Here is a 24,889-nt window from a genome sequence, read left to right as displayed (position 1 = left end):
ACCAATGATTTCACTGCATACTCAAGGGAAAACTTACTAGTTCACTAACAATAAATTTAAAAAAAGTGGGGGGAAGGCTTTATGCTATGATGGTCTCACATAAGCTTAATATATACTGGGGTACTTAGGAGAAAAAAAAGTTTGTCTTGAGCTTGGGGGACTGGACTGGAAGTCAATAAATCTTGACCAATTTTCTACTTCTGCTTCATCATTCTGGACAAGTCCTTCAATCTCTGTGTCTTTACTGGCCTCTGAGAAGATATAACTCTTCCATCTTCTCTCACTTAGTCAATGCTGTCTTTTAAGTTCTTCTGTGTTCTTGTTGCATTTATGCATAGCATGTGGCAGAAACAAACCTCAGCTGAGGCCTATCAGTAAAACCTTAATCTAAAGGAACTCAAAGGAAGTTGTATTTCACAGGATACACGCTGCTGTGCCACAGATTAAGATAAAATAACAGACATGCTGAATACTTTTTTGAATGTTCAAACTACAGACAAATAAAGAATAGAAGGGCAGAATTCTTCTTTCCTAATCCTAGCCATACAAAAAATCAGGTTTCTAGACTAAGGTAGTCAATTAGCCAAAAATGGCCCAGCCAGAGCTTGTGGATGAAGATACATTACATCTTCCAACAAATTCCTACAGCAAGTGGGATTAATCACTTTCTGGAGCTGCTTATCTCTGCCTCTTGGTGACTGGAGGACTAAAACTACATTTAAAGCTGAAGTTAGGTGAGATGAATCCCACTTTGAATGCATGTTTATAGCGAGTGGATGGAAAATATGCAGCAACTGCACTCATGTATGCAGAGAGGGCAATAACGAATAAAGATGCAAGGAAGCAGGCATTAAGACATAAAAATACTATGATATCTTTTATGAAAGAATGTATTAATTAGAATTAAAGGAGAAAATAAATTTCTGGGTAGGGGAGGGAAATGTTTTGTGATAGTGTACTTCAAACATAGAATGAATGCTGGTTCAATTTGCAGTGGCCTGTGGCTCCACTGTCAATGTTCATATCCTGGAATATATTTATGTCTAAAGTGAGGAAAGAAAGATGAAGCAACAGTGGTGGACAACAGAAATAATTTTCTGTGTCATTCACTAAGCCACTTTCTAAGACCTTTTGACAGAAAAACATTTTCAGGGAGACAAGTCGTTCTCTAACAATTATTCAAGTTATATACTGGGTCTTAGCAGAGCTTCTTTTTTTAAATTTTCCCTAGCAATATGTTGAGAGATACACAATTTACCCTGAAGTGCCTCACAAGTGTTTCCATAGCATAGACATTTCTCATCCTGCTATTTTTCATAGAGAATGGTCTTCCATTCTCTAAGAAAACCAATTAGGCAGCCACATTCTGTTGCCCTTCCCTAACAGATTTGTTTTGATGGACAGAGAACAGTCTCATTTTAAAGCAGAGATGTCTCCAGGGAAAATCTTTTTCTCTTCCTGAACTAGTCCTGCCATAAGCAATGCAAGACTTAATTTTCAAGGCAATGACAATTTGAAGCACTGAGGGATTTTAAAATGGACCTGTTCAATCTTGACAGTTCTAAAAATCAGGCCACAGTTATATTATCTAAATGAAGGCAAAAATATGTTTATAATTTAGGGGAAAGACTGCCTTCATTTTAAGTAGCCTGGCACCAACCAAATGGTTGTGAAAATTGTCTTTCTTCTTGAAAAATGCAGCAACTCATAGCCAATGTAATAATACTCAGTTTCTTTCATAACCCAACTTTCTCTCAAATGGAAATGAATTTTGCATGTAGTCGGATCTTTATCTATTTTTCATGAACTATAGTTTAAAGAATCATATGCAGTCCTTTATGAACACTGCAGGCTGCTACAAACCTCCTTCTTCTTTGGTTTCATACAGAAGTTATGAAATGAGAAAGCTATAAAACCTCATTCTAGTTTTTCCAGTGTTATTTTGTGTCCAATGGAACATAAAGGCAAAAACCTTGAATTATGTCAATCCTTAGGGAAAAGAGTGAATATTTTTATTCACAGAATGTTGGGTATTAAAGCTTGAAAGGTCATTTTAGAACTTCTACTTTTTCCCAAAGCAGACTTGTTCCTTATAGTAAAGAGTTTATTGCAAGGAACTAAACACAACTGAGCCAGGAAAGGAGGCACCATATGCAGTGCTATAACACCAAACCTTCACTGGTCACGCGTCATTTATAAACTTGATTTAAGCCTCACGGAAACATCAATAAGCACATGAAACTATCAAAACTGGCCCACTTTAGCTGCAAGCTAACTTCAGCCTCTATTGCAATGACCAGGCAGGGGAAAAGAGCAGTGAAGAATTCTCTGCAATAGAAACACCCCCAAAAGTTAATGCTCACGCTATTTGGATAGGAAGCTTAATGACTTAAAATAAGCCTGTGAGCAATCCACACCTTCTGTTGCAGTTTGAAAAGAAGTGGATTTCTGAAGGAAGACAGCAATTCTAAATTAAAGCTTGTACTGACTGTGTCTGATTAAAAGGCTCAGAGTCCATAAAGCAAACCTCTCCACACCAGACCCTGACAATGCAGTTTCTCAGCAGCATCTTGCTACTACTCATTTCTGAGGGACCAGATCTTAATTCTGACCACAATATATTCTAAAACTGTTTTTTTAATTTTAAGTGTCATGTTAAAGGGATCATTCACTACCTCCCTGCTGCAGAAAATGGCTCCTATATTGAGCCAATGAGTATGCCGTAAGATCATGAGATCACTGGAAAATGAAATGGTCCATCATTCTATGTAAGGATTGCTAAAAGGCTTAAAAGTGCGAGAGCTTACTTGAGTATTCTGTTAGACAAATTAAACATTAAAAATCCCACATACCACTTGAAGTATTGAAGTACACATTTTGAAAATGTAGGATTATATAGTTGCAGTGCGAGATAACATAGTGTTTATTTCAATTCTTAACATAATTTAAGAATTCATTATTCGTTTAAAAATTAATAATATGACTTGTTAACTCACAGCAGTTCCACATCTTCCATCTATATCCCTCTGTTCTTGTGAAAATAACATTAGAAGCCAACAGGGAAGAAACAAATAGGCCAAAGCCCCAAAGTTTGAATGACTCCATCTGAGCTCATACCTCTTGGGCTTTGCTGTCTGATGGCTGGGGAACTGACCACGCTCTGAGCTTCGGCTGAACAGGCTTATCAAAGAAGGGTGTACAGTAAGTCATTGTCTCTTCCACCTCTCCTGGGAGAACTAATGACCCTGCTGAATAAAAATAGTCAATGTTAACCTTCCACTCAATGCAAAATTAGAAAAATCCTGTTAAAATCCTGTAGTGCTCAGACATGGACAGTAGCTTTTTAGTCAGTGTGATGTACTTATTGTTGCATAAGCTACCATTAAAACAGATCCATAGAGTCCTGAGCTAAAATGTAGATAGTAATACTGTACTAAGGAAAAATCAAACTTGGCTGAAAACAGACAGCTTTCTTCTTTCTTAAGGGTGCTGAATTAAAATCTGGATGCACATGCTCTTAAACTCAGAGAACACCTTCCATCTTTCTTTCAGAACAAAGATGGAAGGTCCTCAGCACAGATGCCTATAGTAGAAGCTACAAGATACCTCATCTGACACTGATGAGCTGAGCAGGCTCATTCATTTCTCTTTTGTTAGAACTTCACCATCTGTACAATGGGCATAAAGAATCATTGCAAAACATCTTCGTATGACTCTCATAAGACATTAAGTAAAAATACCTGGTAGAACTACTAACATGCCCCACTACAGTGCCAGATGACTCTCTTGTCTAAGGGTATTTCACAGACATCTGTTTCTCCCTGATCTTTCCAAAAAGAGGTACTTGAGAGGACCTCCCCATATCTGGGATGGAGTGACGCGTAACCTTTCCATACGGGCAAGATGTGTTCCACAGTTCACAAATGCACAGCTTTTCTGAATCACTTTTCCTTTACAAACTTCAGCAAAACCTTCATACTGGGACTAGTGGGTTTGCATTCTGTGACAGATCAGAAGGATATGCCTTAGGTTTAGAAATATCTTTTAACATGAATCAATCTCAGCTCTGCCACAGCACAGATGTGTCCATCGTGTCTCAGTAATGTTTTTATGAAAGAATTTAAGGGGACCATATGTCTTGCAATTCAGTCAAACCATTATGTAAATCTACCTACTATTTTTTTCAGCTGATACACAAGTTTCTTTACAGTTTTATACTGCATTTACATTTCTCTTGTCTCAGAATAAATTTTCAAAGCATTGCTTAAATGTCAGTTAATGGAACCAACAAGAGAGTACATAGATCCAGGGTGAAAAGGATGAACTGGCTATTTATCTCTACCTGCACAATTCTACCATGGTAATGGAGTTATGGACCTCTAATTTTCCTGTGAATCTGCATTTGAAAATAAAGATTTCCTAGCTAGGTCTTTGTAAAAAATACATTATCAAATTCTTAATTTAATTTTCTTCTGGGAATAGTGTAACATTTAAAAGCCAACAGGGCCTCAAATTGCAAAGTAGAATGTTCTTTTAAAAAGAGTTGAATTAATTCCCTTGGGTACTTCATTTCTAGATTTTTGTCTTTTGGTTCATGATTCACATATAAGTGGGTTTGTTTTCATCCCTAGTCTCTTGATTGCTTATGTCTATCTCCAGCCATCTAAGTGCTTTCAGTCCTTGTTCTGAGCATGGCATCTGTTCTGATTCTGCACCAGTTATATGAGAAAGCTTTCTGAAAAGGACAGCACAGTTCACGGGTATCTAGGCTATGTCTTCACATGCTCTGCAGCTGCTTTTTTCATAATTTGGGTCAAAAGTATTTGTAGGACAGAAAGAAGATGTAAACGCTCATTTAAAGACAATGGCATCTTTCACTATTGTTTCAAACCTGCAACCTAAACCTATACCCTTACTAAAGTAAGGGAAGCCTGGACATCAAGAGGTTTTTATTACCTACTGATATAAACACTGATTACTTCTGCACTAAGAGCTTCTCCCCCTCAACAGACCAATCTGCAGAGAGATGAGGAGGAAGCACTGTTATGCAACAGCCTGGCAACGGCTCAGAAAGATAACTCTTAAAAATTAGGACAACAGAAGGAAAATTATTTTTGCTTTTAGCAAGTGCTTGTCATACTCAGAATGTCAATTCCACTTTTTAAGGCTTGTTAGTAATGCAAACAATGTTTCAAATTCCCTTCAATCACCCCGTAAGAATGTAATCAACCTTTGTTTGCCAGTGACATGCCAGAAATGAGCTTTGTCTCTCTCTATCCTGGCTGTGTGACAGCATATGAAAGTCTAATTGGTAAATGCTGCTTTCCCTGATAATGTTTAATAAAGAAACCCCTTCAGAGAGAAAAATTAGAGAGTTTTGACAGTCCTCCTTCTCAGTGGGAGCACCCAAAGGAACTCCAGGCTATTGTAAGTTCTAGCCAGTACCTCACAGCCTGTTTAGGCTGCTGCTACAGCACTACTGGATGATGATCCTAATTAAGCTGCTAATTATGTTCTCTGTGGAGGTGATTAATTAGCAACAGGAAAGCCTTGGATACTGCCAACAGCACCATATATAGAGATAACTGAACAGGCAGTGATACCAAAAAACCGAGAAGACATTTTGAAATGCACCTCTCACACCATGAAGAATCAACTCCCTGAATGATATGGCTGACAACTTTACTCAAGTCCAGCATACTTTAATGACAGCATATTTGGAAAATGAACAATTCTCTTTAGTCCCTCCCTACCACATCCCAGAAAGTGATTACTATATCTGTCAATGCTGCTGAGTTGGAGTTTTTTGCTTATGGTGTACCATAGACATCAAGTATGAGTATAGAAAAAAATAATCTACTGGCACAAGTCTGCTTTTAACTTTCAAGAGTGAAGAAGTTCAAAGTTTTGTCTATAACTTTACTGTAGCCAAACCATGCCCAGCTATATATACACTGACAGCTATATATACACTGACACAGGTTTTACCACTTTCAGACACCACATTTCACAAAAATGCTGTTGATGGGGAGTTGAGAAGAGAGTGATAACAAAAAAAGCTTAAAAGCTAAATTTTGCAGTCTCCTCTAATTCTCATGCTTCAGGCTGTTAGTCCCAAAGAGCTGCCTAGTGTGAAATCATCTCAAGGCAGTGTTAAATGGATTGCAGAGACTGCAGAAGAAAAACAAGAAAAGGATTCACCAGCTGGGGGGGGAGCCCCATACTTTAAAAAATCCACTTCATTTAACTCTCAATCCTCTTCCTCAACCTGATTTTTCTGGATATAAACATAGGCTCAAAATATAAATGGAAAGGCACAGATTATGAAAAATAACAGATGTTGATACAATATGCCTAAAGAATTTTTTTAATTATCAATAGTTATGCTTGGCCTCAGCTTCAAAGTAACTGAGTCAATTGGCTTCTCCTCAGCCTCTGCGGGGTTACAGACAACTGGGACCTTGAAAAGACAAGTTTGCAGTATTTCAGTACTCCAAACTGGATTAGGATGAGACAATTATATCCTTGGCTATGCAGCCTTGCCCATACATTTAATTAGTCCTGTTTTAATTTTCTCTTCTATTTAAACAATAGCACACTCGAGATCTTCAGACTTTTTTTTTTATATATTTTGTACTTTATTCAAATATTACCTATTATCACCTAGCTATCCCTCAAGCCCTACAGCAAGAAATTTGTAACCAGTCCTGGAAAGGAATTCTGTTGCCAAAACACAGGCACTAGGCAGCCTCCATCCATCCCTGGAGGAAGCCTGATCATCTCCATTGTTGCCCTAAGCTACTTACAGTTAGAGATTAAATTCAGGGAGAAAGAGCGATTAGGCAGGACACTGTACCCATGCTGTCTCTGCACGATGCATTAAAGCCATGGTTTAGGGCACCAATTTCACTTTGCCAATCATGGTTCTCTGTGCCAAAGTCCCACAATGCAAAGCACTGCCCTTGTTTCAAGCTTTCAGCCCAGTGCTGTCAAACAAAAACAGCTACAATGAATTTGCATACTGGCCAAATCTGTGGGCTGCTTTTCTTACTCGTAAGAAGCAGTCACATTCATTCACATCTTAAAAGACATTGAACTTTGCAAGATACATTGGGAAAAAAAAAAAACAACAAAAAACCCTTCACTAGAATGACTCTTCCAGGACATCTGCCAGACAGCACTGGTTAGACGGGATGTTTTAACACCTATTTTCTATCACACTTTTCATACTGTCAGCTTTGAGCTAGTTGCTCTTAAGCGTGAATATTTATTGTATTTATGTACAGTTGCTAACTCAGCTAACTGATCTGCCCTTTAAAGCCAAGTGAAGCACAGAGATACTGAACTGCTGCCAATAACAAGGAGAGATAAAGGTTTGTTGCAGTTATACTAGCAAGGTATGATATTTTTTACTGGGTAGAATAAGCTATGATATTTTTTAGCTTGTTTTGACAATACGAAGTCTTAAATCAATCATTTGTTCTGACATAAGGTGGCAGCATTTAAAAAGGTCAACAACAATGTCTTTCTAATTTGTGTCACAATTTGCCTCATTTATAAACTAACTGGAATTCTTCAGAATTAATCCTTTATTAAGGTATTCACTAGTGATACTATTCTAGATTACTTTATCATTACAAACAATAGGTGACATAATTTTATATTTTAAATTGCATTTTGTTGCCATGGTTTCTGCAGGACTAAGATTTAACTCTCTTAGTATGAAGCTATCAAGTGGATTTTGATGTGTAAGATAACTACCAAACTGTAAGTGCTATTTTCTGCACCTAGGACTCAAGGGGAAATTTTTCAGCCTGACTACCTTTACCATAGAAGCCCTGAGCAAGACCCAGGCTGTGGGTTTCCCAGGTATAAATTTGGATGCTGTTCACTTTCCTTGCAGCATTTAGAAGGAGCAATTAGTTTCTGGCTAGGCAGTGTTTCAATGTTATAAAATACAATCTAAAAGCTCAATGTTGTTAGTGAGCATTGTTGATACAGCCTCATTCTGCACTGAGGCAGACTGCCTCAAATGAAGCATGTTTTACCAGGGCTTTCCACGTGTATGTGATTAACATTTACTCTTGGACACACACAAATACACAGAAATGACCCAAAAGCTGGAGAGAGGCAAGGTCTGTCACAGTACTGACTGCAGTGAGTTATCCCCAAGCTTAAGCAGAGCTCTTTTTCCTAAAAATCTAAAGGTAAAATGTCAAACAGAGCTCTGTTTTAGAGCATTGGGCTTAATTCTCATCAACCAATTTGTGGCCTGTTCGGAACTAGAGATATTTAACAATACTTTAATGAACTAGATATAGGCATTTCTCATTTCATTATGAGACAAGTGAAATGTGGGTTTGTGCTTCCACCAGCAAGCTCCAGGGGTTTTTTAACAGATATTACCAGAATTTAAGACATAAACACAGAACAATGCCCTACAAAGGGAAAAATGGGCATATATGAACACTGCACTCAAAAGAAATCTTTGACATCTGTACCTGATCTGGGATTGCTGTTTTACTACCTCCTTTCTGAAAGGCTGAAGAAAGAATACTTGCCATAAACCTGACTTATGTTGGTTTATTATTTTCTTGTGAGATACTGCAAGTCTCTAAGCCCTCAAACTTCATAGGAACTTGGAACACACAGAAAGGAAAGACTAATCAAAACTACACTATTAGAGTACAGAGACCAATCAAGTAGCAATAACTAAGAAACCAAGCATCAAAGCCCTGCAGCTTCTGTCTGTGACCTCAAGCAAATCCCTCAATATGTGTGGCTTGGTTTCCTTGGACAATCACAGGTACAGATGAGGAAAATGAATTTAAATGCTAAAAGGTTGTCAGTTCTGGTTGTAATAAAGACCACACAAGGACCTATAATTACAGACATTAGTATTCCACTTACTTTTTGGAGGTGGGAGAGTTAAAATTACTATAGATGTACAGAACAGTTCAACACAATTCAAAATGCTCGTAACTAGAATTCTTAAAGAAGTTCACTGTGAATTCAAAATTCGTCTCATCTATTTTAAGCCCAGGATCAAATTGTCTTAATAGGTAGGGACAGCATTTTCATTAAATATTTCCACTTTACAGAACTGTCTCTTAGCACCCACAATACTTTGCGAAAAAACTTTTGCAATCAAAGTAATTTTGATACAAAATAGAAATGCGGAAAAATGTAGAGATGTTGCTAACAAGAAGCGCTCTGCACTTCTAGAAAAGCTTGAAAAAAAAACCTTCACCAGCACAAAGTACAATAAATATTCCTCTTAATTTATTATCTTATTACCTCTTAGAGTGGGGAAGTTAGTACTTCAGTTTGGGGAATTGGGGTAATGTGGGGAATTTTCTAGCAATAGAAGAACTGAGGAAGATCATCTCCATTAGGGGAGAAACAGTTCTTCAATCAGTGTTCACACACTTGCACTCAAAGACAGAAAATGACAGTGAATATGAAGGGGAGAACCTACCACTGTATGTCTCTTCATCTGTGTCTACATCTTCCAAGTTTAAGTAATTGTCCACCTGCCATAAAAACCCAAATTGGAAAATAGGTTAAAATATATCAGTTCCATTCCTTAACAGTACAATCTAGAGCAAAGCAAAAATGCAGTAAATTGTCTGCTTCATCTTCTCCATTCTTCCCTGCATTTTTCCAAGAAAGCATATGAGTTTTCTTTGAAATGTGTAACCCAAAGGAAATACTTTTAGGTATAGGCAAAGATTTACTGCCAAAATTGCTGCATATCAACTTAAGTGATGGGAAGGAAGCTCAAGCTGTACAGTAACTTTTTCAGGAACTTAGTGGGAAGATGAAGAAGTAAAATATTTTCATAGGAAAATGATACATGGTAAGTTACTTTGCAATTTTGCAGGCTCATTTCATATGGCACAAAGACAGTACATGCTGTAGGCAAACTAGAGCTTGATCCTTCTGTTTTGACACTAATGGTGAATTGATTAGGAAGCAAAAAAAACCTAAGAATTATTACATCTAGTATTTCACCTGGGGCTTTGCTCTACTGTTTTCTCAGGCTAAAGTCCCTTGAACAATCTAAATTATTTAAAACGTACAAAAGACAAGACATTTCTCATTTCAGGTATCACTGAATAGACGCACAGGGTCAGAGCAAAAGGGTTTTTTTTTCCCAACCTATCTGCAAATAGTGTTACCATGGAGGATTTACTACATGCCCTGGCTTCTCCATGAAGTAATTAAAGATGCTCTTAGATAATTTTTTCCAACTTGGTTTGAAAACATTCTCATCAAGACTTACATAACCTTTACACTTTAAAAGTACATACTCACTAACATTAGAAAAAATTTTGGATTGCTCTCATTCTTCTTTCCCACAGATGGAAAAGAAATACATCAACAAATTGCAAGTAATTTGTAAATTAATACAGCAAAAATCAGTCATGTTCCGCTCATAACCCCCACTTTGAAGAAAATCAAAGAAAACCTCACCTTCACTCTTTCAGACAGACTGAGATTATTTCTATCAGAGACACCAGCTGTCGAGCTCTCACTCATCACTGCCTGTAGATAGATGGGCAGAAGTACTTACATGCATGAAACAGAATCAAAATCACAATCAAGGCTCCTACTGATTTATACATACAGTTCACAGAATCACAGAAGGGGTAAGGTTGGAAGGCACCACAGCAGGTCACCTTGTCCACTCTCCCTGCTCAAGAAGAGTCCCACTGAACACATTACTCAGGATTGTGTTCAAACAGCTTTATAGATGTTTTATAGAAAAATATTTAAGATGTGAATGGAGTGCTCCTGAAAATAGAACAGGTACAGGTTCTCTGAAAACCTACACGGGACTAGACTGAATCATTTGGAACAACAGTGCAAGTAATCACAGCATGCCTAAAAAGCAGCACTTAGAACAGTAGCACTGTTTTCAACAGCTGTCTTTTCCCCAATTTCCTTCCTCAGGGCAGGCTTAAAGGTTACAGTGGTCTATTTACTGCATTATGGCTTCTTCCTGCTGCTACACTGCAATCTTTCTGATGCATTCTACTATTATTGTACTTGTTTCTTAAACCGCTAATGTGACAAAAATGTGCAGCCGTGTCTGAAGCTTTTTCTTCTTTAGAAACAAAGACATACATAAAGGATTGTGGAAGTTCCATTACAAGGATAATGGAAGTTGTACACTGCCTTATGTGGCAGAAAGACAATTCAATGTGGATAAAGTAAGAGACACAAAGACAAATTATACCAATGAGGAAACAATACCTTTTATGAAAAAAATGGCAAAAATATTCTCATTATTATTATACAATCAACTGACAGAATGAAATTGTTTTAAAAGCCTTGCTTGATGCTACCTCAAAGACATGTCCTAGTAAGGAGGAGAGTGGCAGCTTGTGCTCAGAGGCCTGGCAGGCCCATCATTTGAAAGCACTTCAGTGTGTTGCTCTGTGTATTTCACAAAAGGACCTGTTACTTATTTTTTAATAAAAGTTTAATGAAGGGAAATTTTGAGTACAGGTTAGATCACAGCTCAATTATTTGTTATTCAGGCAGGAAGGCAGAAGTTCTTAACAAATTGACTCAGACTTCCATCTCACTCCCTCCAGATGATGTCTGCTGTTCTCTTGTCCCTACACATTAAATCCCTAATCCCCTATGTTTCAGAAGATCAAAAATGCCCCTGGCCTGCCCACTGTTTACTTCAGGCAGTAACATAGCTTCAGTAACACAGAACTCTGTACTTACTAAAATCTACAAGAAACAAACTAAATCTGTCCATGGTGGCATTCATACTCTCAGGATTTTTTTTCCCTTTTGCCAACCTCTACCACTAACTGCATTCTCCAGTGAAAGCATTACATAGCCCATTGCAGGGTGCCTTATTTGTTAGTCAGATTATGGCAGCTCTTCAGCAGGGCAAATGCCACTGCCAAACATGATCCCTGCAGGTGCCCCTCTAAGCGTTTGACACTTAGGTAGTATTTTAAATATTTGCCTCAAATTGGATAAATACCACTAGCCTCTAACATTTGGACAGTGTATCTCTCCATATTTCATCTGTTTGAATGTGGTGCTTGTCCACAAGGACAAATGTTAACTCATTACCTCATTCTCATTTGGCATCTCTGGTGGAAATGACACCCACATTTCTTTGCTTCTTTCAGGTGAGCCATCCTGTTTATTTCTGTTTGGTAATTCAGAGGTAGAACAAGTTTTTCTTAAGGAGTCCACTTTACTTCCCTGGATTTTCTTCCCCTCTTTCTCTGCAAGGAGAACCGCACCAGATCAGAAAACATAATGCACTATCCAAGAAAAAGAAAAGCATGTTTTTCATTAGATCTAATACTGACTTTTTTACACATTCATGTTTCCTCTCATGAAAGCTTCCATGTACAAAATATACATGCATTTTGCAAACTTTACCATAAAACTGAATATGCAGTTTGAACTTCAAGTGCCCAGAGTTCCACCTATTCCTCAATACTGAAGAATTCATTATCACAAAAGCTTATGCAATATAAAGAAAACTTTATAAAATCAACCAAGAGTTGAAATACCCCAAAAAGCGAGAGAGTAAGTTGCACCTTAGCTTTTATTTTAAAACTTTGTTTAAATTCTCTCTGAATTCTGGGGAAAATGCACATAACATTTGTGCCCATGTCTTCATTTGACACTGCAAACACCAGCATATATGATGAAAGTCTCTTCTTTGAGACACCACTACACAGGAGCCCAATAGCAACTGCCCAGTCAGTAGAGATATTCTGGATGTACACTTTTAGCACTAAAACCAGAAAATAACCCTCATTCCCCAACACCAACACACGCTCCCAACACTGCAGCTCTCGTTTAAAAAGCCCATCAACTGTGCTTATATGGGATCTGTGCCCACAAAATCACTCAACATCTCAAGGAGTTCAAGCACACCTATTCCTTTACATACCTAATCCAGGGTGTACCTTCTTGTCAAAAAGGGCTGGGATTTTGATCACAGTACAGTGATGACTTGGGCCAAAAATGGAGGAACCCTTGTATTTTGTACATCAGTATCTTGGTATCACCCTGTTTATCAGCACAAACTGCTTATCAGCACAAACACGTGCCCCATGTGTGAACCACAACCACTAGAGCAAATGCCCATGCTGTCTAGTACAGAAGTGAGCCTTGGCAGTTCTTGTCAGAGCTGATACTGATACTGGCTGGTCCAGGGCCAGCATCCACAGAGCCCTTGGGTGTCCACAGACACCACTCCCAGAACCTCCACCAGTCCAGGACCACGTGATGAGATGCACTGACAGGTCCTATAATCTCACCCCCCTATTTTTAGTTGGTAAAACACCTCATTTGAGCTGATTTCTTTACACACTGCTGCTTCCAGTGTTTAGCAGCTATAGAATGCTCTTGAATTACCTTATCACCAATTTGATTTCCTCCCCATGTCGACAATGTGAGTGAGAAAATTTTGCAAATAAATATTTTTTTTTATTGTGATCAGACTAACAAACAGCAGTATGCCAGTGATATTGAGTTGCCCAAAGTTTAGGATCTGAGATTAAAGAATAAATACAGATGTTCAAGCAGGGTTTGTTCCCTCAGGGGATTCCTTTGGTCTTGAAAGACTAACTGGAAAAACGCATTTCCAGTGTATTGATAGAGTATCAGAATAACTTCTCTTGGGCTTATTTTGTACATTAATAGTGGTATATTGAGTCCTCGCTGAAAATAGGGAACTATTCAGAAACAGAACTGAGTCTTTCAATGATAGCTTTTGACATCTTTCAGACCTTTAACAACTCCTTGGACAACAAGAGCAAAGTTAAGACAACTGTAAGTGCTTCTGACTATCCTACCAGCCAGGATCATGGAGCACAAAGCAGCCAGCAGAATTAGGATACAGCTAGGTCATCATCAGTTGAAATCTCAACAATACAGACAGAATCTAGAAGCTAATTACAGACAAGTATATGCATGGAAGTATGGATTTCCAAACCCATGCTGAATGGCAGGGGTTTTTTCCTTCACACTGGCAAAAAATACAGTAATCAGACCAAAATAAAAATGCAGTACTTTTTATTTTAAAAGTCCCATTATCAAATAAGGAACAGCCATAGGACAATCAATTAAAATGAACTTTGCACCACATGTTCTTAATGAAAAAGAAATGCTCATTTAATGAAGCTTTTTGGGTTTAGTTTGAAAAATTTACTTTGCAACAATAAGAAACACCACATTGCATTTCCAAAGCATAATTATGTATTATAAGCATTGAAGTAATTGTTGTGGAGAGTTTTAATGATGCCTTTGGGGTTACTACACTGAGCCATACAGCAAAGAATTATTAATCCCCTGGGACAGCTCTGTGCTGCAGTTACTATGACACACAGAAAGGGGCTGGCAGGCTGGACATAACTTGAAGTCCACACTTACAAGAATCACGGCTCATAGAAAGCAAACTGCACCACACCAGAGCAATCTAGCAAACAGGTTTTAATGCTCAGATAACAGATGGATCCTCTGAATAACTCCTAAATCCCAGGTCTCTGTAACATCTTGCTTCTCCCTGCTTTTTTAGCAAGTACCTTCCTAAAACAGTATTTGGATACAGCAGTACATTTGAGCCACCACTTTTCCAACATACTCTCTTTTTAAGCCATGGAAACGAAGCAGTATTAGACATGAAACCCTCTTTTAAATTCTTGACCAGTAAAACAGTCACCCAATATTTGAAGATAATTTTACTGTCACCCTACTTTATAGGAAGAACTAGATGGCTTTCTCAAAAAACTTCAATCTTTTTTTACTTTAGTAGTAAAACAGGATGGGCTTCCTGTTTTACCCTAAGAACTTGCAAGTTTTATCCTAAAGACTGACAAGCCACAAAAGAACACTAATGTATTTTGGGGTAAATGTGTACATGCAAATAATGCAGCCCAACACCTGCAGACCTATAGAGTAACAACAGGGCCTGAGGACCAACCCAGTATCCTCCCTGTGCACATCAGGAGCATTTACATATGAGAAGTGATAAAAAGATTCTCACCAGACCAACAGAGAGACACAAGAAATCATCACCGGAATGATCTGAAGCATAAATCATACAGCCAATACACTCTGAATAAACATGATATTCCTGCACTAGCCCATGCTTTTCTTGTATACCACTGTGGTCATTCTTCTGGGATATAAACCAGATCATCCTTCTCAAAAATACAGGTTCTGAATTCTCCAGAGAAAATAATACCACTTTTAGCATCAAAAGACCTATGACACATAGTTGAGCAGTTATAATTAGGCAGCACATATGAGCTGACAAACTTGCTTTATTAGGTTATATATTTTCTGGAGCTGAAGAAACCTGAGCTATTGTCACAGCTAAAAACCTAGACAGATTAAATGAGTTAGTAAGAAATCTGGTGCATTTGTAGTACTTATGTGCCATTTACCAACTCCAGACTACAGCTTAGAAGCACTATCCCTTTTCCTAAGAGATCAGTCATAAACTTTTGACAGAAACCTTTTCCTGGTTAAGACCATTGCAGAGTTATTGGGTTAGAGAATATTAAACCCTCTTACATTTGATGAAACATTCACCACTGCAATGTGACACTAGATTCCTGACTGCTTGTGAAGAAAAATTCAGAATAAAAATGTCTAAGCAACCCAAAGCAGTTGTTAAATGCTATTCTGTGGACAGAATATCAGCTATGCAACCATGTGCATAATGAGGCCATTCCATATAAATTAAAGGGGGGCAGGTGATTTAAACATCATGTTGCCAGCCTTGAGCACAGTCCCTCAGGACCAGTAAGAGCCAACTTCAGCTGCCCAAAGTAGCTACTGACACCCATAGTCTCCCAATGCATGCATCACGTAACTGGCTCCCTTGAAGCAGTATCTGTAATGAACTTTAAAATATTATTGAAAAAAACACACATAAGTTGTCTTGAAGTTAAAGAAATACAATCTGCAGACAAGTATCAGAGTATTTCTTTGATAGTGTTCTGAATTTCAACCATTTCTGTCCTCACTTTTGAAAGAGAAGGGGAAGAAGGAAAGATCACTTTCAAGACAGCAAGAGGATCACTCTGCCTTTCCCCTGACTAAGTGATAATTGACTCATTATTCACAGTCACAGCTCTCAACCTGCCAAGATCCTGTTGTAGAACACTGGCCTTCACAGTATGTGATAAAAATCAAAAATAAGGGATACAAACACAACAAAATGTAGCAGAGGAAGAAAGTTGAAATGATGGAAAGATTCACATATTTATTCTGCAGACAGATTTTGTCTCACTCTTTAGTCATTTCACTGTCAGTATCTTAAAAATGAAATAACAAGCCAACTTAGGTCTCTAGAAAAGTACATCTGAGTCTCTCACGAGTAGTATCCATCATAATTGTGTGTCACTAAGAGTATGGTGCAGACTTAAGAAACGTGTTTCAATCAGAAAGGATATCCAACTTGATAAATTTTTTTCACTCCTGCTATCTATCCTCCATATTGCCTAAAATTCTCTTTATCTTCCAGTTTGAAAGGGAATTTTTTGAGAATGTCTAGTGATTACCCACATATTTCAAAGAATAATGGAGTCACTTATCACAAAACCAGAGAAGAGAGCTACCTGTATTATCAGGAAAAACTTACTGTCAGTGAAATCTCTTAAGAGGACATAGTAGCCCCAGAAGAATGATAAAATTCTCATGGTTTGAAACATTTCAAAGCCAGACCAGACACAGCAATCAATAACATAACATAGAATACCCGGCTTGGGATAATACACTGGACAAAACAATTCAAACTACCAGGTACTTCCCACCTTTTTTCAACTGAATTAATTCATTTCAAAAACAAAAACTGGTTGACACTTAGAAACAGGCCCCTTTAACTATAAAACAACAATAAAAAAAAAAACCCATATAGCAAAGGTACTATTTGAAGTTCCAATTTACTTTTTTGTCCTCAAATCCTGGACTGAGGGCCAGCAGAAGGCCCATGAATCCCTTAAATCTCTTCCAAGTTATGCTTTGATGGAAAACCTGGAATTCAAATATTACAGCGACTTTCTGCAGGACTCCTGAAGAAAAAAATCCAATTTTACTCACAGTACCATAATCACTGTCTTGAACAGAGGTCACAAGTACAAATGTCATGTTCATTCACTTTCTCCATTCTTCAAACACACTGTCAGCAAACATTTTAAAACAAGAAAAAAGGCTGTCACTGAAATGTTTCCACAAAATACCACTCTGACATGTTCACAAGGTGGTAACATACTCTAGACTACCTGTATTTACTTTTGTGCAGCTATGTAAACCATTGTACAACGCTGAGTTCATTTACCCTAAATGACAAGCTGTAAGAGGAAAACAAGAAATTTCAAGGCTGAAAATCCAGTTTACTGAGAAGATAATTTTTAAAGCCTTCTATTAATTTTTGGCAACCAAAGCAACTCCCACATTTTCTGCAGTAATCCAACCAAAATTTGCAGCCTCCCTCTGCTTGTATGTTGTCCTGGTGGGGATATAACATAGAGTTTTAAAGTTACTTAGCCCAAAAAAGCCATTCTGATTTATGCTCACCAGGTACCTTTCTGTTTCCATGTATTTTTATGTATAAATTGCTGTAAATAAATGAAGTCTGTCCAACTTTTCAACACAAAAGGTCCAGTTATCCCATACAGTATGTATCTAGAGGATTTTAGTATTAGAGTCCTACGCCTATCCAAAATCAAGAGCAATTCAGGTGTAATTCAGGCACCTAAACTTCATCATGTAGTCCTGCTTTAAGAGTCTAAGGGCTTAGCCTCCTGCTGCCACCCAAAAAGGCTGTGGATGTTTTAAAGATAGTGTACCATATCTGCCCACACTCAGCATCTGAATTGTCTATCCCATAACTATCTGAATTCCTGTAAGGCCCATTCCAATCTTACTCCAGCAAAATCCACACTAATTTCGAGGGCAGTGATCTCACAGTAGCACTGAGCAAGCAGAATTCCTCTACAGCAGAGAAAATAACTTGCCTAAAACACTTACCTCAGTGTGCAAATTAGTATTTGTAATACAAAAATACAGCCGGTGCAGCCTTTTTCCCTAATGTCTTTGATCTTATCCTGATCAAATGACAAATAATCAGCACAAAGGATTTTTTAGCTTTTTTTTCCCCCTTCAAAAAAAAAAGGTCAAGCTCTACTATCATCAGTAACACGGGCTTGATTCTTTAATTTAAATTTACTAATTTCTTAAGGAAATTACACTATATCATCACCTCAGCTAGGATAAATACATATTCCATGGACTGGGACAAGTAATTTCAGTGGCACTATTTCTAATCTAAAAGGGTAAACTCTTACATCTCAATTGTCACTTTTGACTGCCATTTTTGGATACTTACTGTAGTATGTTTAAAAATAAATCAGGAAAGGACTTTTTTTTATGTGCTCCTTCAGGGGAAGGACGAATAACTGCTACTCTCAAGTATATTTCAGCCACTCTCACACACCTGCTCTAGCTTAATGTACAGCAATACTTCTCTGAAACTAACAGCTCTTAATTTTCAAAAGTTCAACTGTTTTTTTACTGTATCTCTCCCTTTTTACTTAATGGGACCTATGTGTTCTGATTTTATGTAGTGTTTATCTGTATCAGTATCTATGTCTCTGTTGTGCTTTTGATAGTCTCAGTGTTAGGAAAGGGGCAGTATTTCCTGTTTATTCCTCATTCACCCCATCTGATCATTTAAAAATTCATATGGTTCTTTCACAGCTCAGCAGTGTTGTTGCTGGATACCTTCTCCATCTGAATACTAATGCTGTCAGTTAAATAACAAGGCAAGTGTGCACTTCATCATTTCAGTAGCTTGTACAAGCAAAATCCTGTTTTTTTTAGCAGATGTACAAGAACTCCAGACTTCTTTCTGAGTTTGGGTTATACTAAGCCATACTTTGAATCTTAGCTAAGAAAAACAGAATGTACTTGAATTTCTTTCTTAAATACTTGATTTTGGTTTTGGTTTTTTTTACAGTCAAAGAAACTGCAAATATGCTTAAAGTTCTCCTCAACACAAGGAAACTACATTAAATACGTATGTTGGGAGCACTTTAAAAGAACATGTGATATACTAATAAATCAGGGCAGAATCAATTATGAAAACTTTCTGTGGGCTTGCATCCTAGAAGAATTCAGCACTAATAGGCAGGTAGATAAGTGCTGTAAGAAACAAGCAAATTGTATATAATTAAAAGCATCTGACATCTCCATACAAAGTATTCCTTTCTTAACAAGTAGTATAAAAAGATGACAGCAGGTGGGAACAAAATAAAATGTCAGAAAGCCCAAGAGTTTTTAAAATGCTTGATTTTGGACATTATAATCACAACATTAAGGCATCCTTTAAAAGCCTGACTTTTTTTTTAAGGAAAATACATACTTTCTTTAAATGAGGCCTTCCTATTTATACTGAACACTAAAAAGCACCCAGTACTACAAAGAGCTCAGTACAAATTTGAAGTGAGGTCACTTGACTTCTGTTTCTGACTGTCCTGTTGAATCACACACAGCTCTGATCTCTGACATTATTTGCTTTGTGTCATTCCCACGTATGGAAAGAGGGCTTCCTCACCCCACTGCAATGCATGAAACTAAGCCAACAGCTGCATTTAGTGCACTTCGATGCCTTTTTAGACAAGGTGATGAGGTACAGCACAGGTGACTCTGTGTTACTGCTTTTTACAGCACTACAATCCAATCACTGCCAATATGCCACCAGAGGATAGAACCTGTACCAAAGTATCAACAGCAAAATTACAAAGCATTTCCCTATGTTCTAGAAAATCTAAGTTATGCAACAGAATGACAATACTTTTTCTTTCCCATCTGAAATAATCTTTAGAAATTGTTTAATAAGAAAGGCATCACAGAAAGAACAAGGAATTGCTGTCAGGGAAGCACTACTGTTGAAGGGCTGTCCAAGTTTCCAGGAGTCTGAGTGCCTCTGTACTTATCTGGTGCTGCCACTGAGCTACTGCACAAATGCACACGAGTCATTTCCCTTCTTTAGGCCTATTTTTTTCTGTCCATAAAATAGAGATGAAGTATCTTGCAGAGCAAATACCAGGACAACAAATATCCATAAAACAGATCAGTTATTATTATTTCAAGAATAATCTATTAAGTTTGCATCTCTATGACTGGGATTTTTTCTACATTTAGGGGCTCTCTATGATATTTGATTTTATTCTATATTGAATAAAGGCTACATAGAGATAGCTACTGAATTTATGATCAATAGAAAATTGCAAATTTTGCCTCCCAACCAATTCTATCAAATGATCCACCACAGCACATCAATAAAAAGCTCTGAAGCTGTTTGCCTATTTCATGCCCTGTTTAAGTTCCCTGGGGATGACAGATTAATTTGATTTGATTAGTTTTATTGAACTCTATTGAGTCTAGTTGCTTTTTACTGGCAAATCTACTCATAGGCTGAAATTCCTTTTGGGGTTAGCATTGTCCTACTGGTCCATTTTTAAAATAAAAGTTCATTTACTGTCACTTTTATATAGTTCTCTGCTATGCCTTCTGCTGTGAAGACTCACATTTGTAAAGTGCCTCCACTGACACTTATATGGGATGTTTAAAGTTGTTTTTCCTAAATGTGGTTAATGAAAAAGGAAGCAGACAGCTACAGTCAAATGGACTGTGAACTGAATACCTTGCCCAGCTTTCACTGGGGAATTAAGTTCATCTGATCACAACACAGAATACGCCTCTTGCATGCCACCTGTAAGCACAGAAGTGATCAGTCACTTCCAAACTTCCTCCACTTGACAGTTTGTTCAGCACAGAAGCATCAAAACAACAGCACTGAGGCTACGAAGTTTCGATCCCAGGCGTGGTTTGCTTAGATGGGTCTAATCAAGGTCCCTGGACTTCAACACACTGCCAGGCAGTGGGAGGGCTATGAAATAGAGGAAAATTAACAGAAGGAATGGAACTCTTTTAATCCCAGTGGTAAAATGCCCAGAACCATGAAAGAAATACAAATCTTAACTTAGATTTGGGTAAGAATTTTATTCATGGCGGCATTTTTGTATGCAGCTGAATGATCCAGAATCCTGTATTTTTAGAAGTGGGAGAGGAGTAATTTAAAATCTAGATCAAAATTTTGAAGCTTGGACCATTTGGAGATTTTTTCCTGTATTTTTCATACAAGGGCAAATGAGGTATTTTGTGCTCCAGCAAATTTCCCATTCTTTCTCTGAGTTTTAAAAAATGAGCAGATGCTGCCTTCTAATTTTGAGCATCATAGCTCTCCGCACCAGATTTCAAACACTCTTCCTAAGATTTGAAAGAGACTTTTGTCCTCCGTGGCAATTTTTTTCAAAAGCGGGGTTGGATGCATTTCCATGAGATTTTGTCCAAAGTTTTTCTAGGAAGTGTGTAGTTCTGAACATACCACTCATTGACCACATCTACAGAAATCTGTATCATCCACTCCTTTGTAAATTTAGCTCTTCTGAGGCTCCTTCAGCCGCAAAGCTTTACAGCAAGTATGAAAAATTCCATCTTTCTGGACTCGTGCTCTAATTGCCAAATTACATTCCCATGAGTTCACCAGCCCTTTCACCTATATATTTGTCTTGTTAATATCCCTATGACAAAAAACACACTTTGGATGCTCTAAATAGGAAAAATAAGAGACTTAGCTAGAATCTTAACCTAGCCCTCAAATGTCCGTCCATTACAGAATCAATAAAAAAAGTTTTAAAATTTTTCCACTTATGGAGGGAGTACTCCTATAATTTTAGAATATTATTTATTTAATATATATAGGTCACGTTCTGTTGGAGAGGTATGTTTTAAATGCTGAGGTCAGAGTTTTAAAAATATACTTATGTATGTTTATCCATTTTCCATCAGATCTGTAGACATGAAGTAACAGTCTTACTACAGTATTTACTTGTCAATTAGTCTATGAACTCTCCTTTTCTCACTGCACCAACCATATTTTAAAAAACAGAACCATTGGGATTTTTAGGAATACTAAAATCTGGAACATTAAAATCCCATATCAAAGATGTAATTTTATGGTCCATCTAAGTTATAACATATCTCTGTGCTAGTAAAACCAAACACACATCACAAAACCAATTACACAGAATTTAGAAGGACTTACTTTGACTCCAGATCTTGTTCTATGTGAACTAAGAGAATATCTTTTCAAGCAGCACAAGGAAGAATAGAAGTAGTCAAACACAGTATCACACATTCAGATATAATAAAAAGACAACATTCTAAAAATGTGATTTTCTTGATTAGGATATTAGCAATTCTTAAAAAGTCCAATGGAAGTCAGGAACGTAAAAATGCATTAATCCTGTTTCCCACATTTGTAAGAATGAAACTATACTCTCAGCAGAAGATCCTAATGTGTTCACAGGGGGTCATACCAGGCTATTTATAGCCTCAAAGGGTTCTTTTTAGCTAGGCCAGAACAGTCAAGGATGCTTGGGTCTTTCTACTCAAGGTACATTCTTTACAGCTTTACTGTGTGTAAATTTACCGTATGAATAAAAACTAAAAAATCACTAGGATATCAGATTCTTATGAGATGCTTTCAAGGATAACATAGAAACTTCAGGTGAAAATATCCTTGCAATGCCAACTACACACCTAGTATAATTCATGCACAAGTGAAAATCACCTGCTGTAAATATGTTACTCTGTGAAATCAACGGGACCCAATTAGTTTTGGTTTTTTTCTGTTTCCAATGTTATGACAGACAAAAGTCTATCAGATGACAATGTATGTGCTATGCTTTAAGTAGAATATTTTGCAGGTCATTAGTTTATAATGCAAACCAGCACTTTGGGTATTTTCAAAGGAAAATGGAAGTGGGAGGAAAACAAGTTGAGCTGTTCAGTTCACAGCATCATAGGAACCTGTATTTCTAAGCATTTGATTCAGGTAAAGCTCTACCTTTTATATGATTTTAGTGGCAAATGTTACAGTGACAGTGAAAGTGACTGAAATACACACTGAGGCTTTTTGCAAGTAGCATCATGATATGCAGCATGCTACTAAGATAGGAGCTATCCCCAGTGTATCAATCATACATAAGAAGACCAGATTGGGTTTTCAATCCTCTTATCTAATCCCCCAGTGTTTCCTTCCTCTTCTATATTTTATAGGGAGGAGAGAGAGAAAGTTGCCACAAGATTATTTCTGTGGCAGCTTCAACTCCCCCAGTGGTTTTCTGCCCAATGCTTGTGACTGACACTTAGTTCTGCCTGAAGGATAAGGACAGGACAGACTTCTGAGTGCCAATCAATGGGGCATGCCACATGCTGTAATTGAAAAATATAGTGCTTCTGCAATAATAGGAGGATACAACTTTTAGTGCAAAGCAGTGGTAAAAAGAATTGTGAGTAACACGTAGCTTGCACTCATTTTTATGGCACCTGACCTACCATGGCTAAAAAAACTGAACCTGAGCTGCAGAATTGGAATTCTGTAATTCAGCAATGCTCAGATCAAAGTTAAGCTCCACTTTTTATTTCATCTGCAGAGCATGAGATCTTTTCAGCCTAATCATCTATCTGATGTCCTGCTGTATGTACCTTCATCCAAGTTACCTGTTAGCTTGGTACAGGATGGATCAGGCTGGAAGGGACCACAGTGGGTCCCACCTCCCTGCTCAAGCAGGGTCATCGTAGAGCACCTTGCACAGGATTGTATGCAGACAGATCCTGAATATCTCCAGTGAGGGAGACTCCAGAACCTCTCGGGGCAATCTGTTCCAGTGCTCATTCAGCATTAAAGAAGTTCTTCCTCATATTAAGGTGCAACTTCTGTGCATCAGTTTCTGCCAATTGCCTCTTGTCCTGTTGCTTGGCACCACTGAGAAAGGCCTGGCACCATCCTCTGACACCCTCCTGTCACATACTTAGAGACATTGATAAGGTCCTTTCTCATTCATTTCTTCTTAAGGGTAAATAGGCTGAAATCTCTCAGCCTTTCCTCATGAGATGCTCCAGTTCCTCAAAAATCTCTGTAGCCCTCTGCTGGACCCACTCCAGGAGCTCCATGTCTCTGTTGTCCTGAGGAGCCCAGAACTGGACACAGCACTCCAGCTGAGGTGTCACCAGGGGTGTGTAGAGGGGCAGGATCACCTCCCTCGACCTGCTGGCAGTGCTGTTCCTAATGCACGCCAGGACACCACTGGCCTTCTTGGCCACAAGGGCACTGCTGGTCACAGACAGCTCATTGTCCACCAGGACCCCCCCCAGGACCTCCACAGAGCTGCTGTCCTGGTGCCCAGGAGCAGGAGGCTGCGCTTGCCTTGGCTGAATTTCAGAAGGTCCCTCTCTGCCCATCTCTCCAGCCATTGAGGCCTGCCGAAGGGCTGCACAGCCCTCTGGGGTATGGGCTGCTCCTCCCAGCTTTGTGTCTGCAGGGAACTCGCTGAGGAGGCCTCTGCCCCTTCCTACAACTCATTGATGAATTAGTTAAACAAGACTGGGCCCAGCATTGAGCACCAGGGGACACCACCAGTGACAGGCCTTCAACTTGACCCTGCGCCACTGATCACGATCCTCTGGGATCTGCCACTCCGCCAGTTCTCAATCCACCTCATCCAGCTCACACTTCCTGAGTTTCCCTACAAGGATGTTGTGAAAGACAGTGTTGAAAGCCTTGCTGAAGTCGATTTAGACAATATCCAAATCCCTCCAGATAGCTGTTTCATCATAGAAGGCAATCACTTTGTAGAAGGCACACACACAGGCATAGCAGAGCAGGCTAGTGTTGAAAACCTGTGAAAGTACCTAAATTGCACACTCCTAATCTCAAGCCATCACACACTCACGAGTTTCTCGTACTTTTATAAGTTTG

The 24,889-nt window shown here is 38.3% G+C and overlaps 1 protein-coding gene across 4 annotated transcripts in view; it reads right to left on the bottom strand.

The window, feature by feature from the left end:
• The window catches only part of LOC121669519 (intraflagellar transport associated protein), a 41,318-nt gene that overhangs the window by 4,462 nt on the left and 11,967 nt on the right, over positions 1–24,889 (bottom strand). For 3 of the 4 annotated variants that reach the window (XM_042038582.1, XM_042038584.1, XM_042038585.1), the window contains 4 exons: positions 12,103–12,260; positions 10,477–10,548; positions 9,479–9,533; positions 3,118–3,248 (listed from right to left, as the gene is read on the bottom strand). In XM_042038582.1, coding sequence (XP_041894516.1) covers positions 3,118–3,248; positions 9,479–9,533; positions 10,477–10,548; positions 12,103–12,260 — 416 coding nt within the window. The remainder of the gene's footprint in view (positions 1–3,117; positions 3,249–9,478; positions 9,534–10,476; positions 10,549–12,102; positions 12,261–24,889) is intronic. The other variant, XM_042038583.1, reaches the window with a different exon arrangement.

Source organism: Corvus kubaryi, unplaced genomic scaffold (assembly GCF_017639235.1).
Source record: "Corvus kubaryi isolate FWS band 111438036 unplaced genomic scaffold, C.kubaryi_AGA036_p1.0 37392, whole genome shotgun sequence".
Classification (NCBI taxonomy): Eukaryota; Metazoa; Chordata; class Aves; order Passeriformes; family Corvidae; genus Corvus; species Corvus kubaryi.
The sequence above is the reverse complement of the archived record's forward strand: the minus strand, read 5'-3'. Positions and strand labels throughout refer to the sequence as shown.